The sequence below is a fragment of the Trachinotus anak genome, unplaced genomic scaffold (genome assembly GCF_046630095.1).
Source record: "Trachinotus anak isolate AG129_WGS33_773 ecotype Australia unplaced genomic scaffold, CSIRO_AGI_Tana_v1 ptg000025l, whole genome shotgun sequence".
NCBI classification, from domain to species: Eukaryota; Metazoa; Chordata; class Actinopteri; order Carangiformes; family Carangidae; genus Trachinotus; species Trachinotus anak.
Genome location: NW_027273876.1, coordinates 10,713,477 through 10,727,601, shown reverse-complemented (window position 1 = coordinate 10,727,601; position 14,125 = coordinate 10,713,477). Strand labels below are relative to the sequence as shown.

General features: G+C 39.9%; 2 protein-coding genes across 7 annotated transcripts in view; one reads left to right on the top strand and one right to left on the bottom strand.

Annotated features, from left to right (window-relative positions):
• The window catches only part of rbp4 (retinol binding protein 4, plasma), a 249,499-nt gene that overhangs the window by 103,921 nt on the left and 131,453 nt on the right, over window positions 1-14,125 (top strand). The gene's annotated exons all lie outside the window — the stretch shown is intronic.
• The window catches only part of plce1 (phospholipase C, epsilon 1), an 83,760-nt gene continuing 69,758 nt past the window's right edge, over window positions 124-14,125 (bottom strand). For all 5 annotated transcript variants that reach the window (XM_071461814.1, XM_071461812.1, XM_071461815.1 and 2 more), the window contains 13 exons: window positions 13,683-13,801; window positions 13,122-13,239; window positions 11,845-11,982; window positions 10,974-11,264; window positions 9,740-9,903; window positions 8,275-8,536; window positions 7,919-8,037; window positions 7,531-7,659; window positions 7,168-7,365; window positions 6,702-6,917; window positions 6,275-6,487; window positions 5,370-5,578; window positions 124-4,259 (listed from right to left, as the gene is read on the bottom strand). In XM_071461814.1, the coding sequence (XP_071317915.1) occupies window positions 5,414-5,578; window positions 6,275-6,487; window positions 6,702-6,917; window positions 7,168-7,365; window positions 7,531-7,659; window positions 7,919-8,037; window positions 8,275-8,536; window positions 9,740-9,903; window positions 10,974-11,264; window positions 11,845-11,982; window positions 13,122-13,239; window positions 13,683-13,801 (2,132 nt within the window). In that variant the 3' untranslated portion in view covers window positions 124-4,259; window positions 5,370-5,413. The remainder of the gene's footprint in view (window positions 4,260-5,369; window positions 5,579-6,274; window positions 6,488-6,701; window positions 6,918-7,167; window positions 7,366-7,530; window positions 7,660-7,918; window positions 8,038-8,274; window positions 8,537-9,739; window positions 9,904-10,973; window positions 11,265-11,844; window positions 11,983-13,121; window positions 13,240-13,682; window positions 13,802-14,125) is intronic.

Sequence of the window (14,125 nt, the reverse complement as noted above, 5' to 3'; positions counted from 1 at the left end):
CAGGCAACACTAGATAAGTAATATAGCATCATATCACATAAGCATCCTTTGTTTTTTATGTCATTGTGTCTCTCTCTCTCACACACACACACACATTTAGAGACTCTCTGATATGCAACAAAGTTAAGTATTTGTAGTTTTATTATGATCCTGGTATATAACAAATCCACCAATTATCATCCATTTAAAAATTCAAGTAAATAGACAAATGTTCACTGGACAGCCACATCATTACATGGATAGTGGATGTTAAAGGGTATACTGCACATCTTATGGAAACAACAGAGTGCTAAAAATAAAACATAGCCCACAGTCAGAAAACACGTGTCATATTCAGTGGATATAATGAATACACCAAAATCATCCAAAAAAAGATTTGACAAAGTTTCAAATTGTCAGCTTTTGTACACATTTATGAAAAAGTCACAAAATAAAAGGCATTAAAGGATGCTGCTGTGTACTGCAGAATAACATGCCAGAAATATGAATACTATACTGAATATTTTACACATAAAGTAAAATATTTCTTTACATATCTAAATACGTTTGAGTAAAGTGAGGGCAGTTCAGAGATTATCTTCTCTCATATTGAAATAAATAAAAGAAAAAAAACTACTTACAGGAAATTATACATAAACAACAACAGATAAATGCCAACCAGGGCTTCACATTAAAATAAATAACATCCAAACACACGTCTCAGGTTCAACACATAAAGAAATGTTACATTCAGAAATGAGGTCTACAAGTTAGAATGAAAGAAAACGTGATATTGTGATGAAGCAGATGGATCATAAATGTACAATTCAACAGAAAATGTCCCTTCCTGTTCAAAGTCAGTGTGGATTTCACATAGTTACATAAGATGATATCACTGTTATCCAGCATAGTAGCTGGCTCTAAAATATTAACTTTTCGCTGTGTATAATGACATCTCTACATGTTTTCATTTATACAAGAGCCTTGAACGATTAACAGAGTGGTGGTGTCTGGGATCACAAATTTACCTTCATTACAGATAGATTTAGGGACCTTGCGACAAACAAAAGATCATCTTTGTGCGTGCATTATGTCAATTCTGACTAATTTTAAGAACAAGTCGAGGTCAGGAATACGGAATAAGAATTAAAAATTAAGGAGTAAAACATGTCAATAATTTGTAGATAATAAAACCTAAAGAGCTGAAGTGACAGAACTTCACTATTGCACTAAAATTCAAACATCATTACTTGGCACTGAGCAAAGTCTTACTTAAAGACAAATGAAAGTAAAAAGGACAGAAAGACATATGCCAAAAATGCCTATAAAATAAAAGTCCAACATTTTTGATACATGTATATGTTGTTTCCTGCATTTTAACAGCAATTATTTACTGTTTGCAGGTTGGAGGAAGCTTCTTTGAAAGCAAAATTTCATGTCAGTCAGGGTTGGAATGTGGGTTAAAAATAGGCAAATGGACATCTAGAGAACAGCATAAAACATTAGTAACCTGGCATTCCTTTAACAGGAGTGGGCTCAGAGAACATTTAGTAATACAACTCATAAAACAGTTCTTTTTTTTTTTTGAGTAAATATGAATGAAAATGTTTTAATTTTCTTTCTATAATGTTAGAGAGGTGAATTCACAGTGCAGTAAGCTGTGTGCTCTGTGAATGTTACCTGTTGACTTAAAACATTTTGCTCTAGATTTTAAAATATTAGAGGGGTTGTTAGTGTAACTACACTAGGGTGAAGATCTAAACTGAAATGCCAAAAAAAACTTCATCAAAATTTCAAAAATATGGAAACGAGGGGAAAAGTGGCCCCAAATAGTCAGGTTTCACAACATTGTGAAAGAAACTTGAAATGAACAGTGAGTGAAATAAACTCTACAATCATCATCAATGACATAAATCAATATTAGTAATCTATAAAGATTCTGCAATCAAATCAAGGACAGTAAATCTAGGCCTTAAAATCAATACAAATACTTCTGTTTAAGAATAATTTTGTGATGGGAATTTCAAGTTTGGGCTCGGATTTCGTACTTCGACAAAGATTTATAAAAACAATCCGAATATTTATCTTGTGCTTTCCTCAAAACTAAATTCGCAACTGGCCCGAAATTAAAAATAATAAATATTACGATCATTACAAAAAAAAAAAAAAAGATAATTTGACTAACAATCAAGTTTCTGCCATTAATTAAGGAGTAACACAAAAACGCTGAAGATAACAGCAAAAGGGAAACAAAATGTGCAAAATGCTGTTTGCAGAAGACTAGGCTGTGTCCCTCCAAAGGAAAGAAGTCTTTAATCATCATTGTTCCATTCAAATAAAGGATGAAACTGAAGGAAATACTTCAGTTTGGGCAATTTTTCCTCAAAGTCTTTGTCACATTGAGGTTCAAGTCTGTCAATTTTGCTAAGATGGTGTGTTAACATTGTTAGCATTGAGTACTGAACCTCAACAGGTTTTTTTTTAGTTCCAACTTAATTGTGGTCATAGCAACAAATATTTGGAATTATATCCGAACTTTGCCAATTTTAGACTGTATCTTACTTAGGTTCAGTTGTTGTTTGGGCTCTTTTGTTTTAGACACCTTTACATTTTGAGAACTTTTGCTTCCTTTGTTAAACACACTAAAAGGGTTTCAATAGAAAGTCATGTTTGTATTTCATGGAAAATAACTATAAATATATAATGTTTATTTTCCAACAATGTATTAATGTAGTTGGTAAGATACGATGCCTGCTGCAATAATGATTTATGGACAACGATGATAGCACTAAAATCCCCTATGGAACCAGCCGAAGATCATTGTCAGAGATACAGCTACAAAATCACCAAAAGTTAAAGGCAGCTTTGCAACATTTTAAGGCAACATAGAAGGACAACTTCACCAACAACTGCGAAAAGAGGTTGCTCCCCTGCACACGTTAACATTGCACATCTAGACTGCCTTAAAATGCTGCTATGTATTGTCACCTTTAGGGCAGAGACAGTAGTGTCCAAGAGGTCGCATAAAGCGTTCGCTGCTTCCTTCACAGAATATGTCAGAATATATGTCGTCTCACTTTGACATTGCTCACAGAAGGAGGCAACAATCTGCACTGCCCTAAAATGTGCCCTTACAGTACTGTGAAACTGGAACATTAAGAAAAGAATCGTACAAGCCAGCTTGTCAACCTCCTTCACAATGCCCTCAGCCAAAAGAGCCCATACCTGAAAAGGAGAGAAGAAAAACTGCTTCACCCCCTCGGCCCTTGCACTCTCCTACATCTCTCCTTCTACATCTCTGAGCAGATCCTCCCCCATCTGCTGTGTGCTTTCTTCTTGTGACACCAGGAAAAAAAAAAAAAAAAAAAAAAGTTGTTTATAAACTTTCTTTAAACCAAATACAGATTATATCTCCAATTGTGAACTTGAGCCTGTGCTAGTACACAGGCCATTTCATCTCCTGTGGAGCCATATTTGAATTTTCCCTGAATAAACTCTTTGAAGAATTGTGGTTCACTAAACTCATTCAATCCAGAGGCCACCGTCTTATACTTTGATGTAACCTACTGGAGATAAAACACTGGCACATCTGAAAGCAAACCCATACCTCTTCATCCTTTTAATGTGACTAAGGGAAGTGCTCTCTTTTGACAAATTCCTCCCATTCATCGGAAAGAGAGGGAATACATTTCTGCTTTTTTGTATCCCTGATCACGTACCTGATGACTTCAATATCAGCAGCTGCCCCTGGTGCTGTGGTCTCTCTGTGGAGCCACACTACAACCAATAAACCAAGACGAGCCGGAGCTGCCCACATGAGCGTCTCTGCTCTAAAGTGACGCATGGTGGGATTTCCAGTCAACCAAGCAAAGCCGCTCAACCCCTGTCAGCTAACCCGTCCTCCACTTGCCCAACTAACACAAGGCAGGATCAGACTCCTTCAGGACCTGGAGAGGAGCATATCCACAGTGTGCCAGAACTGTCATTCAAACACCTTGCTGCTCTTACAAAAGGGGAAATCCTCCAAGTTTAGAAGTAGTCAGCGCAAGTCTCGCTCTCTGGACCTCATTTGTGGATCTTCCAGTTCCTGAGGAGGTGAAGCTTCCAGGCTAGGGGGGTCAGAGAGGGGGTGGGTAGATGGACAGGTTGGAGTTTCCCCCTAAAGGAGGAGGAGGAGGAGGAGGTGGAGGAGGTGGATGAGGTGGCCTGTAGGAACCTTCCTGCCCCCACCCTGCCCTCTGCCACCCACGCCTTCAGACCCGCAGCTGCAGACAGATACCCTGCAGAGGACACATTACTTATTGTCATATTTTCTTTTAATATTGTTCATATAGTTTATATAAAGACAGAGGTACCAGACCGATGCATCAAAAACAAAACACAGCACTTAACAGGATCACAACCATGATGAATTGTTCTGTTATAAAGGGATGAAATGTTGCTACAGATGAAATATTAGAATATATAGGAGTGGACAATTCGTTGAATTGTAAACAGACTTTGAAGTAAATTGCAAATATATGTCCTCTCTTCCCCTTGACATATAAATTACTGAATTAATGAAATTCACACGTGAAGTTGCTGATTGCAGAACTTTTTTATGGCTGACGACTAGTGCTAAAATTTTAGGATAAGTATTTAGAATTAATTTACTTCAAAGTCCTTTTACATGGTTTGTTAAAAGGTACTGTTTTCTCACTATTGTGGGAGAGAAGTACAATTAGGGATGTATATATACATTTATGACACTAAACAACCTTTTTGGGTTTTCAGTGCTTCCCACCCACCTCTATCTATTGAAGCAGTCTGTTTAGGTATAATTATGAACCTAATTCAGGAATTAGATTATTTTGTTGTCGTTGTTGTAATGAGAAAAAGAGTTTCATGCTTCACCATCAATCCAAGTACACCTCAAACCTACTCAAACCGAGTTGAGATCAAAAGTTCATTCTTGACTTTATGAACTATAGTTGACAAAACAATCTCACCATGAGTGACTGTTCGGGGCCTTTCGATTATATCACACTTGAGTGCTGAGGTTATTTTGTCAACATCGACGTGACGATGTTAAAGTGCTCAGAAAAATGGAAATTTGAACATTTATGATAAGTGGGAGATAACGAACAGCTCCAAAATGTACCTTGCGAAGTGACTGTTGTGTCAACGACTCAATTTTAGTTTCTAAAAGCACAAACATCCAATTCAATTTTACACATAAACCTGCTTACAAAATTAGCAGTTCTACTTAGAAATTTCAAAATAAAATATTTTTATTTAGTTGGTTTGGGGTTCATGTGTTTGAATCATTAAGTAAAACTTGTAAATCCAGACTGGCACCTTGAATTTTTCTTTCCTGTTGCAGTGTTAGGGGTTAGAGAAACATACGGTACCTCTGTTGCCTTTCCATGCACAGACAGCAGGCAGAGTGTGAGCCTCACTCCTGGAGCTCTGTCAGAGCCACACAGCATGCAGCTCTATCATCCTTACTCTGGGCAGGACCGTCCACTCCGCTGCCAGTCGTCATGCTGCGACTGCGACTGGTCAGCTTCTTGAGCTCGCTGGCAAAGGAAATGACTTTCCTTTTGTCCTCCCGCACCACCTGGAAGCAGAAATAGATTCATGTTGCTGAAATGCATAAAGAGCAAAGAGAAATGTGCCAGGAGTGAAGTAGTTTTTATGTTTTATAAATTTAAAAAGAAACAGGTCTTGCTTTCTTTTTTGGTACTCAAGAATGAATTTGCTTCAATGCTTCAAAAAAACAAAACAGAAATTTAAAAAATTGCTTAACCTTTATTTAACAAGGCAGGTCACTGAACAGCATATTCATATTACAAATGTGTCAGTGAAAAAGGTCACAGGTGTAAATGGATGATGAATAAATAAAATAAATACTGACAGATATACAACATATAAAATCACTAAATCAATATAAGCAGATAAACATTGCTCTGTAAATCACAAGAATCACAACAAACAGATAAGCAGGTGCACACAACAAAAAGTTACAAACAAGGGAAGCAGTGACAGGTTAAAAGCACATACAAGCCATCATGCAGGTGTTCTAATACAATGAATATCACACAACAACATGGATTAATTCAGATGTGAATAAACAGGAAGTCATGAAACTGTTTTTGCAAGCACACACAAGAGCTCAGTATGCAGTAGCAGTCAAGGTGTTAGTGGTGCCGTTCTCAAAGGAAGATGTCATGCACATGATTGTAAAATAAGAGCAAGAAAAATAAAAACTAAAACGTCTCTACCACTGAAAAGCGGTGACCGTGTTTAGAGCTACCTGCTCTTTGAGCTTAAGAATGAACTTCCCCGCGCCCCGCCAGCGACTCTGCGCTTGGTAGACACACTCGTGATCCAGCAGCACCCGCTGCAAAGGCTTGCCGGCGGAGGACTTCTTCGAGCCCACGTCCCTGGTCACTTCCTCCATCAGGACATAGTCAAATGGATTGGGGTTTGATAGGATACTGAAGGAATACTTGGCCTTTGACAGAGTCTAAAACAGAAAAAGAGAGAACATGAATCTAAAATAAAGTGGTATACAGTTTCTGTTGTAGCCAGTAAGAACTAGAGGCTATTGCTTCAGACAGATACAGCCTCAGCTTTTTTTCTTTTTTTGGTATGAGCAAACCTTAGCTTACCTTATTTTGTCTCCTCAGACCAGAACTTTAATCAGTTAAAAAAAAACATGCTACCTTGAATGTCCTCACCTGCTGTATGATGTCCTGAGCTGTGCTGTAGCGCGGGGCTTTGATCACAGTGTGGGGCTGTTCTGGTGAAACTTCATGAACCTGGACAAAGAACATATCGTCCTCTCCTCCTCCTCCCCCTCCTCCTCCTCCTCCTCCTCCTCCTCCTGCCCCGTCTCTGCTCCCCACAGTCACCTCCTCCTCTCCCTCTGACACTGTGTTCTTCTCATTTAAGCTCTGCAAGAGTAAATCAGCAGATTAACAGATGTAAAGCAGCTCCAATGTATCGTTAATTGTACAGGGTGACCACAAGGGGGAGCCATACTCTACATAAAATATACAGTCTATGGTATTAATTGACTGGGATAACAGCTTATATTCACATAAAGATGAAACTGTTCTAAATCATTCAACAGAGAAGATTAAACATTAAACCATGAATATTTTCCTCTTCTCCAAAACACAAGCTCTAATAGACTGTGCAGACCTCCTCTCTTGTTTTGAGGCAAATCCTCCCCACATATCCCTCCTCAGCGTTCCAGCTGTAGACCAGCCTGACCACCTCCTCTTCAGGTGCTAGAGGTCGATGCTCTGCACAGCGCTTCATCTCACTGCGCTCCTTCAGCAGAGGAACCCTCTCCTCACATAGCAAGTAGTCGGCTGGGTTTCCTGCAGACGCCACAACCTGTGGGAAGGTGAGCGGAAAAACTTTAGGTCTGTAGGACATAAGATGACACAAAGGTGTGTCTGCATGGAGAGGAGCCAGGGGGAGGGGAGGGAAGGTGGTCTTTTTCACAGGCTGCAATTACTTTATTCAAGCTTCATAAATCTTTATTTCTAGGTTACTAACCATGTCCAGCAGCTGCTTGGCAGTGGTTTGCTCAGTAACATTGAACACAGCGAAGGGCTCAGGACCAGGGGCTCCATGCACCGTCACCTGGTGCTGCTGGGCTGCAAGTTTCTCCTCTGAACTGAACAGCTGTGTAGAGAGCAGGAGAGGAGCGAGGCACCAGGTTACTATGAAACATACTGCCGTGATGTTTCTGCTATATCAGACAGTCTCTCTGGCTTTCTCCTCAGAGAGCATGATAAAGCAAAACCAAACTGATTCACAGCAGTGATGTTGCTCAGGATTTTTTTGAACATTCTTGGATCTACAATATTTAAAATATTAACAATTCTGTTACGTGCAAAGGTTTTAAATGTGCATCTCAAGACCGGACCTGAATAAGTCTTACCAAGGATGAGGGAGTAGCGCCCCCTGTGGGACCTTCCTCTGTTCTGCGGCTGTAGATAAATAAGCTGGACACTTCAAGTGGCTCATTATGCTGTGTCCTCAACTGGACGTGTCTGTAACCTGAAACACAGACAACAACAAACACATTTTGTTTTATCCTGAAAATGTAAAGGATTAAAACATTTTAGGGCCTTGAAGTTGAGCTATTAATACATTTTTCTTCTTTTTGTGTTTGATTGTGCATTTGTAGCTCCATACCTGCACACTGTGATTAATTTATGTCTGATAAATAATGTCTGATAAATAAAAACAGTTGCTGCTGCAGATCCTGGTCTATAAAGCATCTGAGACTCCTACCTAATTTGAGGGCTTTCAGAGGCAGAGTCCTCTGAGCAGTAGTCTGGGAACTGTTGTTCTCCACCACGGCAAAGCGCAGGAAGCACATCTCTTCAAAGTGCACGGTGAACTGAAAGTGCTCGTTCCACATGGGGTTAAGGGTGTTGCGGTGGATGGGTTTGGTACGGAAGTGGCAGCTGTCGATGGGCATGCCCAGAACGTCCACTTCAATGCAGGGGCTGCCAGCGCTGTTAGCGGGACAAACGTTCTGACCAGAGACGATCTGAAGGAAGACAGAGGAGAGAAGGCGTGACATGATGAATAACTGTATCAACAACACTTGCAGTGAAGATCCTTTTTTACCATATCCCTGTTTTCTAAATCAAGCTTGTTGTCAGTGCATTTGAAACCTAAGCAGGCCTGAAGCCAAACAACAGTCACTGAAGTCACTCTGACCTAACAACACTCTACTTCTCTCTCTCTCTCTCTCTCTCTCTCTCTCTCTCTCTCTCTCTCTCTCTCTGTTCACTGGATGTCAGTGGGTAAAAGAGTACAACTTGCTATGAATGTTTACAGCAACATAACAAGGATGTGAAACATAGTGTTGTTGTGTCTTTCCTAACATTAATTCAAGCTGTTATTCAATCAGGCTATTACAGAGCTACATGACTCCTAAGCCACAAAAAACTACCTCATATTAAAAAAAATAGTTACATATAATATGCTGCTCACTTTTATGTCAATAATAATTTTGTCATGACATGAAACTAACTAACTAACTCATTTCACTTCTAGTACAGTTGAATGTCTGCTTCTCAGACTGTAACGTCTCCTCTCTACAGCTCAAATATATCTTACAGGCTTCCAAGGCCAGATTTAGTGCAGTAATATTCTGGCTTTCATTGTTCGTTTTTGCAAAGAGAACGCAGTGAGTGATGCAAAGTGATGAAAAGCACAGACTGAAAACTAAATGGAGACCGGGAGAGGGTGGGAGCAGAGCTTTTATGAGGTCCTGTTCTCATTCCCTGGTGTATAGAATTAACTGGGTGGCCTTCATGACTGTCAAATAATGAAAACACATACAGATCACTTCACAATAAAACTGTCCAAACACACCTTAATGGACCTAATACGAGTCATAACGTCTGTGCAGTTGTTGCAGGTATATGTAGGTGAAGGATGGAAAACAGGCTAGAAAAAGATTTTAATGGTTTAAGGCTTCACAAACCTGGAGGTATATGGAGGTATATACAAATCAATGTGAAATATTCTCAACACTTAAAAAAAATAAATCTGCATTTAAAAAAAAAGTTTTTATTTTCCTGAATTCAAACTGACAGTATAAAAAAGGAAGGAAAACAATCCAATAGGCAGGAAGCTAAAGGTGTGGATCAAAATGAGTGAGGATACAAGGGCAAAGAGAGAAAAGATGAAGTGGTCACTCTGAGCACTCCTCCATTCTGCTCCATCTATCATTTGAACTCACAGTGAGGGAATACACAGCGGGGCTCATTTTCTCCACATCCCTCTCCATCGGACAGAACTGCTGATAAAGTGAACAGCTACGGTCCCACAGCACCGCTGGCTTCAGGACGTAGCCACAGCCACCGTTGGCCTCAAACAACGCTGTGTTCAACTGCATGGGCAGGTCTGGGAATTAGAGGAAGGGCAGTCAGTTCATTTAGCACTGAAGCAAAAAGCTACTGTATAACCCAAAACCTCAACTCCACCTCACCAGTATTAGCAAAAGAGGCAATTAAAAGAGGTGGAGTATTGTTAACTGGAGGGATTTTCCCTATGTGACCTGTTTGTTTTTGGTCATTCGCTCTAATGTAGCTCAACCTGACTGACAGAGTGTCCTATAAACAAAAACCTCCATGTCTGAGTGCAGGGAAGTGTCTTCTTGCACAACACTGGGTGATCATGCTTTGTAAACTTTGATTCAAATTGGGAAAAATTGACAGTCCCAAACAGAATTTGGGAAGCAGAGAAAGGCAGAAAAACAAGGGGGGGATGAGTGACCTCGAAGAGAAAACAGGAAGGGAGTGAGACAAGGATCAAAAGAGAATGAGACAGAGGAGGAGGAGATTTTTTTTTTTTTAGAGAAAATAACTTCAACTGTCTGAGTTCAGACAGAAAACACACACAACAGGTTCTAAGGATTGAGAGGCAAATGAGAGAATAGTGGAAAACCAGAGGGAAGTAAGACAGAAAGAAAGAGAAAAAAAAGAAAAGAATAAGAAAAGCAGTGAGAGAGGGAGGGAATTAAAAAGAAACAGAAAGGGTGGAAAGAAGAATGGAGCATTTGGGGATAAACAATAGAAAACAATGTATCTGTCACTTGAAAGATATAACACAGATTCCTTAAATAATGTCGCTAAATTTAATCAAAAATTTCCTGTTTTTTTTCATGCTGGAAATTGGCTGCATTGGCTCAATTAGAATTAAAGTCTTTAAGCCAATGTCAAGGCTCTGCGAAGATATAAAGAGATTATGAGGAGATTCAGGAGAGGAGTAGATTTTTCTTCTCTCTTCCACTGATTACTATTTGGGATGATGAGATATTTTTTCAAAATAAAATAAAATTTAAAAAAACTTAATGAGCAATGTTTGCTTGTGAGAGACACAAACTGTCAAATGCCTAGAAAGTGCTGCTGAAGTTAGAGATGGTGTTCATCCGCATACAAAAAGTGAAAAGCATCTCTCTACGCCGTCCTCACCATCGGTCTGGTAGTTGAGCGCCACCAGTTGAATACCGTGCAGCCAGAACAGCAGAGGGTTGGGGTTGGTTGAGTCTATCCTGGTGGCTGCTGGGTACGTCCTGAGCAGCTGGCACACAGTGTGCTGGATCAGCTTCTGAGAGTAGCGCCGGCACAGGCGCTTGGCAGCGTTCTCGTTGACGGAGGAGATGTGGTAGCACTTGGGTGTGCGGATGATGGCGCTGAGAGAGGTCGGGGGGTTGAGGATGGGAGACGTCTGCTGCTCCTCCCAGCTCAGCCGCTCAGCACCACCTGGAGGTGGGACAGAGAGAAGACATGAACATCATCAGTAGGGGAACATGAAGATACAACTGCCAAAGTCAAATCTGATGGCAGTTTTTGAGAGTTTAACTCTCAACAAATATCAGTTTTTTTCCAAAACTTTAATTTTTATTGCTGCTTATTATGTCCTGAATGTTACTGTTGTCTGTTTCATACTAAATAATGAGTTTTTTCTGTACTTTGCAGCTCTTATTTCCTTCATGTATTCATGTAGAGTAAGAAAACTAATATTTTATATTTCTTGGCAACAATAGGAAGTCCAAATTCAGTTCATCACATCATGAAATGTTGAGCACAACAGCAATTCGATCCAAAATAATTATCAATAGGCTTGCATGCTTCAGTTCACATAGAGCCAACAGTGTTTTAGCTGCTTGTCAAATCAAATCATTCCACATTTAGTTGCACCCATGTTAATCTACAGTTCTGGACGGAAGAAATATCTGTGTCACACAAATAAAAATGGAGCAAAAATACATACAACACTAAATCTGCCTTTTACTCACACACACGCTCATGTTAAGAATAAGCACCCCTCGGCCCTGCGTACCTTTCCCAGGGGTGCGGCTCTGGGTCGTGACCTCCCCTGTGGTGCTGCAGCGAGCGGGAGCTGTGCCAAATATGGACTTCCTGCTCTTTCCCCGGTCCTTCCCTCTGCCAGAGCCAGCCGGAGACAGTGTGGACAGGCCTGGGTTCCCACACACAACAAGCAAACAAGAGAGAGTGTGGTCAATAATGAAATGCAGACAGACTGGAGACCCAACAACGATGATGATGCTGATGATGACGACGATAAGTATCTTTTTCCATTCTTATTCTCAATTTGTTTCCCTAAAAGCTGCCACTGCATCATAATGAGGATGTTGCTGCTCTGTCCTGCAGGCGTCACTTTAAGTACGTTTGACACCACAGCAACCAGTCTGCTGTCTGTTTGAATCGGGCCAGTTGCCCTCCCTTCTCCTTCTCAGATCTCAGGTCCCTGGAAACAGTAAACAAATAAAATACCAGTGGAAACACAGGCGGGTTTATAAGGGCAGATGTCATGTAAAGAAAAGAGGAGACAAGCAGAGAAGAGGACACTTGAGGGAGGAAAGAGGAGATAAGAGGTGGATATTTAATGGACAAAAAGAAATACTTGAGATAAATGGTAGCAAAGAATGAAGATAGATCCCAATAAAGACCAAATAAGAGGCGTTTTATGTGGTTACAGAAAACAAAGTCAAACATCCTGAACTGCTGAACAGAGAGCATTTTGTATCTAGAATTAAAGCCATATCCTAATTTTAACCATTTCAATTTTTGACATGTCCACTTAAAGCAAGACAGTTTAAACTGGGAGACAGCAGAGGGTCACATGTGACAAAGGCTCTAAGTCGGATTTGAACCCAGGATGTGCTGCTGTTGTGCAGTTCTGGGACTGACAACGCAAAAAAACGTAACCATATCTTTCCCATGGGGAGAAAGGGATTCATCATCGTAGTGGGTGTCCTGTGTGGGAGACGAATGGAGTGAAATACAGGGATATTAAATGTCACGCAATGAAAAAAAAAAAATTAAAAACATGGAGAAAAGGTTTGACCTCTTAAATATAACATGGGAGTGGGGCAAGACAGAGAAGAGCAGATAATGAAGATGATTGCATGTCGAGAGTAAAAGAAGAGAGGGTGGAAGAAAGTTTCAGGCGGGGAATAAATCACTTTGCACAGGGAAAAGAATCCGTGTAGGAAAACAGGGAACACACAGTAACAATCAGAAATTCCTGTTGAAATGAGAAGTGAAAGAAGAGGAATGTTTGACACAGAGACAGGATGATAAAATATTCTCTACCGGGGAATTTCACAGCCTGGCAGTAGATGACGAGGTCGGACAACTCCTGAGCAATCTGTCGACTCTCCTTCTTGTTCTGAGGAAGGTAAAACTCCTCACCCAGCTCCATGTCAAACACCTACAGGTGCAGGTAGACACAGGACATAAAGAAGACATTAAGATTTTACTTGAAGAGACAGTGATGTGCTACTGGGGCTTTGTATATGCACAGGCAGAAGCGAGTGGGAACAAAGCAGCAGGGCTACATACTTAACCTCAATGCCAGATTCCTATCCAAATTTTTATACATTTACATCAGCAGCAAATTCAATCTTAATATTTCTTTTCTTATTTTTACCCATTTATGTTGCCTTCAGGATATTTGTAATCCTTTGATGTCATATGCCAGGCAAAATACTCAAGTAAATAAAACCAAAATAAATTACTAATAAGCACTGGCTTGAATCCAAATAGCAAAACAAAAAACAACAAAAAAAAATACTGGCATCAAGTAGCTATAAAATGGGCAACTTCTTGGGAAAACTGCAGCAATTAAGTCATTTTAATTGTGTAGTTCCCGACCTTTCCTTTGCTCTGCGTGGTGCTGTCAGCCTTCTTCATTCTCTTCGGTATTTCATCGACAGGTTGCTCTTCTTTATCTGCTGAGCTCTTCCCCTCTGGCTTGTCATCCAAGATGTTATCTGTACAGACAAAATAAATGATGTTAAAAAAAAAAAAACAGATGATACCTGGGATTTACACCAACCAAACCATTGGTTAATTTGTTGAAAAAAAGCCAAAATAAGAGGGCTAGGCTGTATTTTTCAGCATAAAATACCGATGTTGAAAAATATTGATGTGTGCAACCATCATGCACCTGTTAATCAAGCAAGCAAACACCCAAATATACCTCTTTTAAACCCCTTATTTTTCCTTAACGACACATTTCACTAATAGATTTACAATTAAAATCAAAGAATATTGAATGTAATTCCTTCTCCAATCCATAATCCTCATGTTTAGTG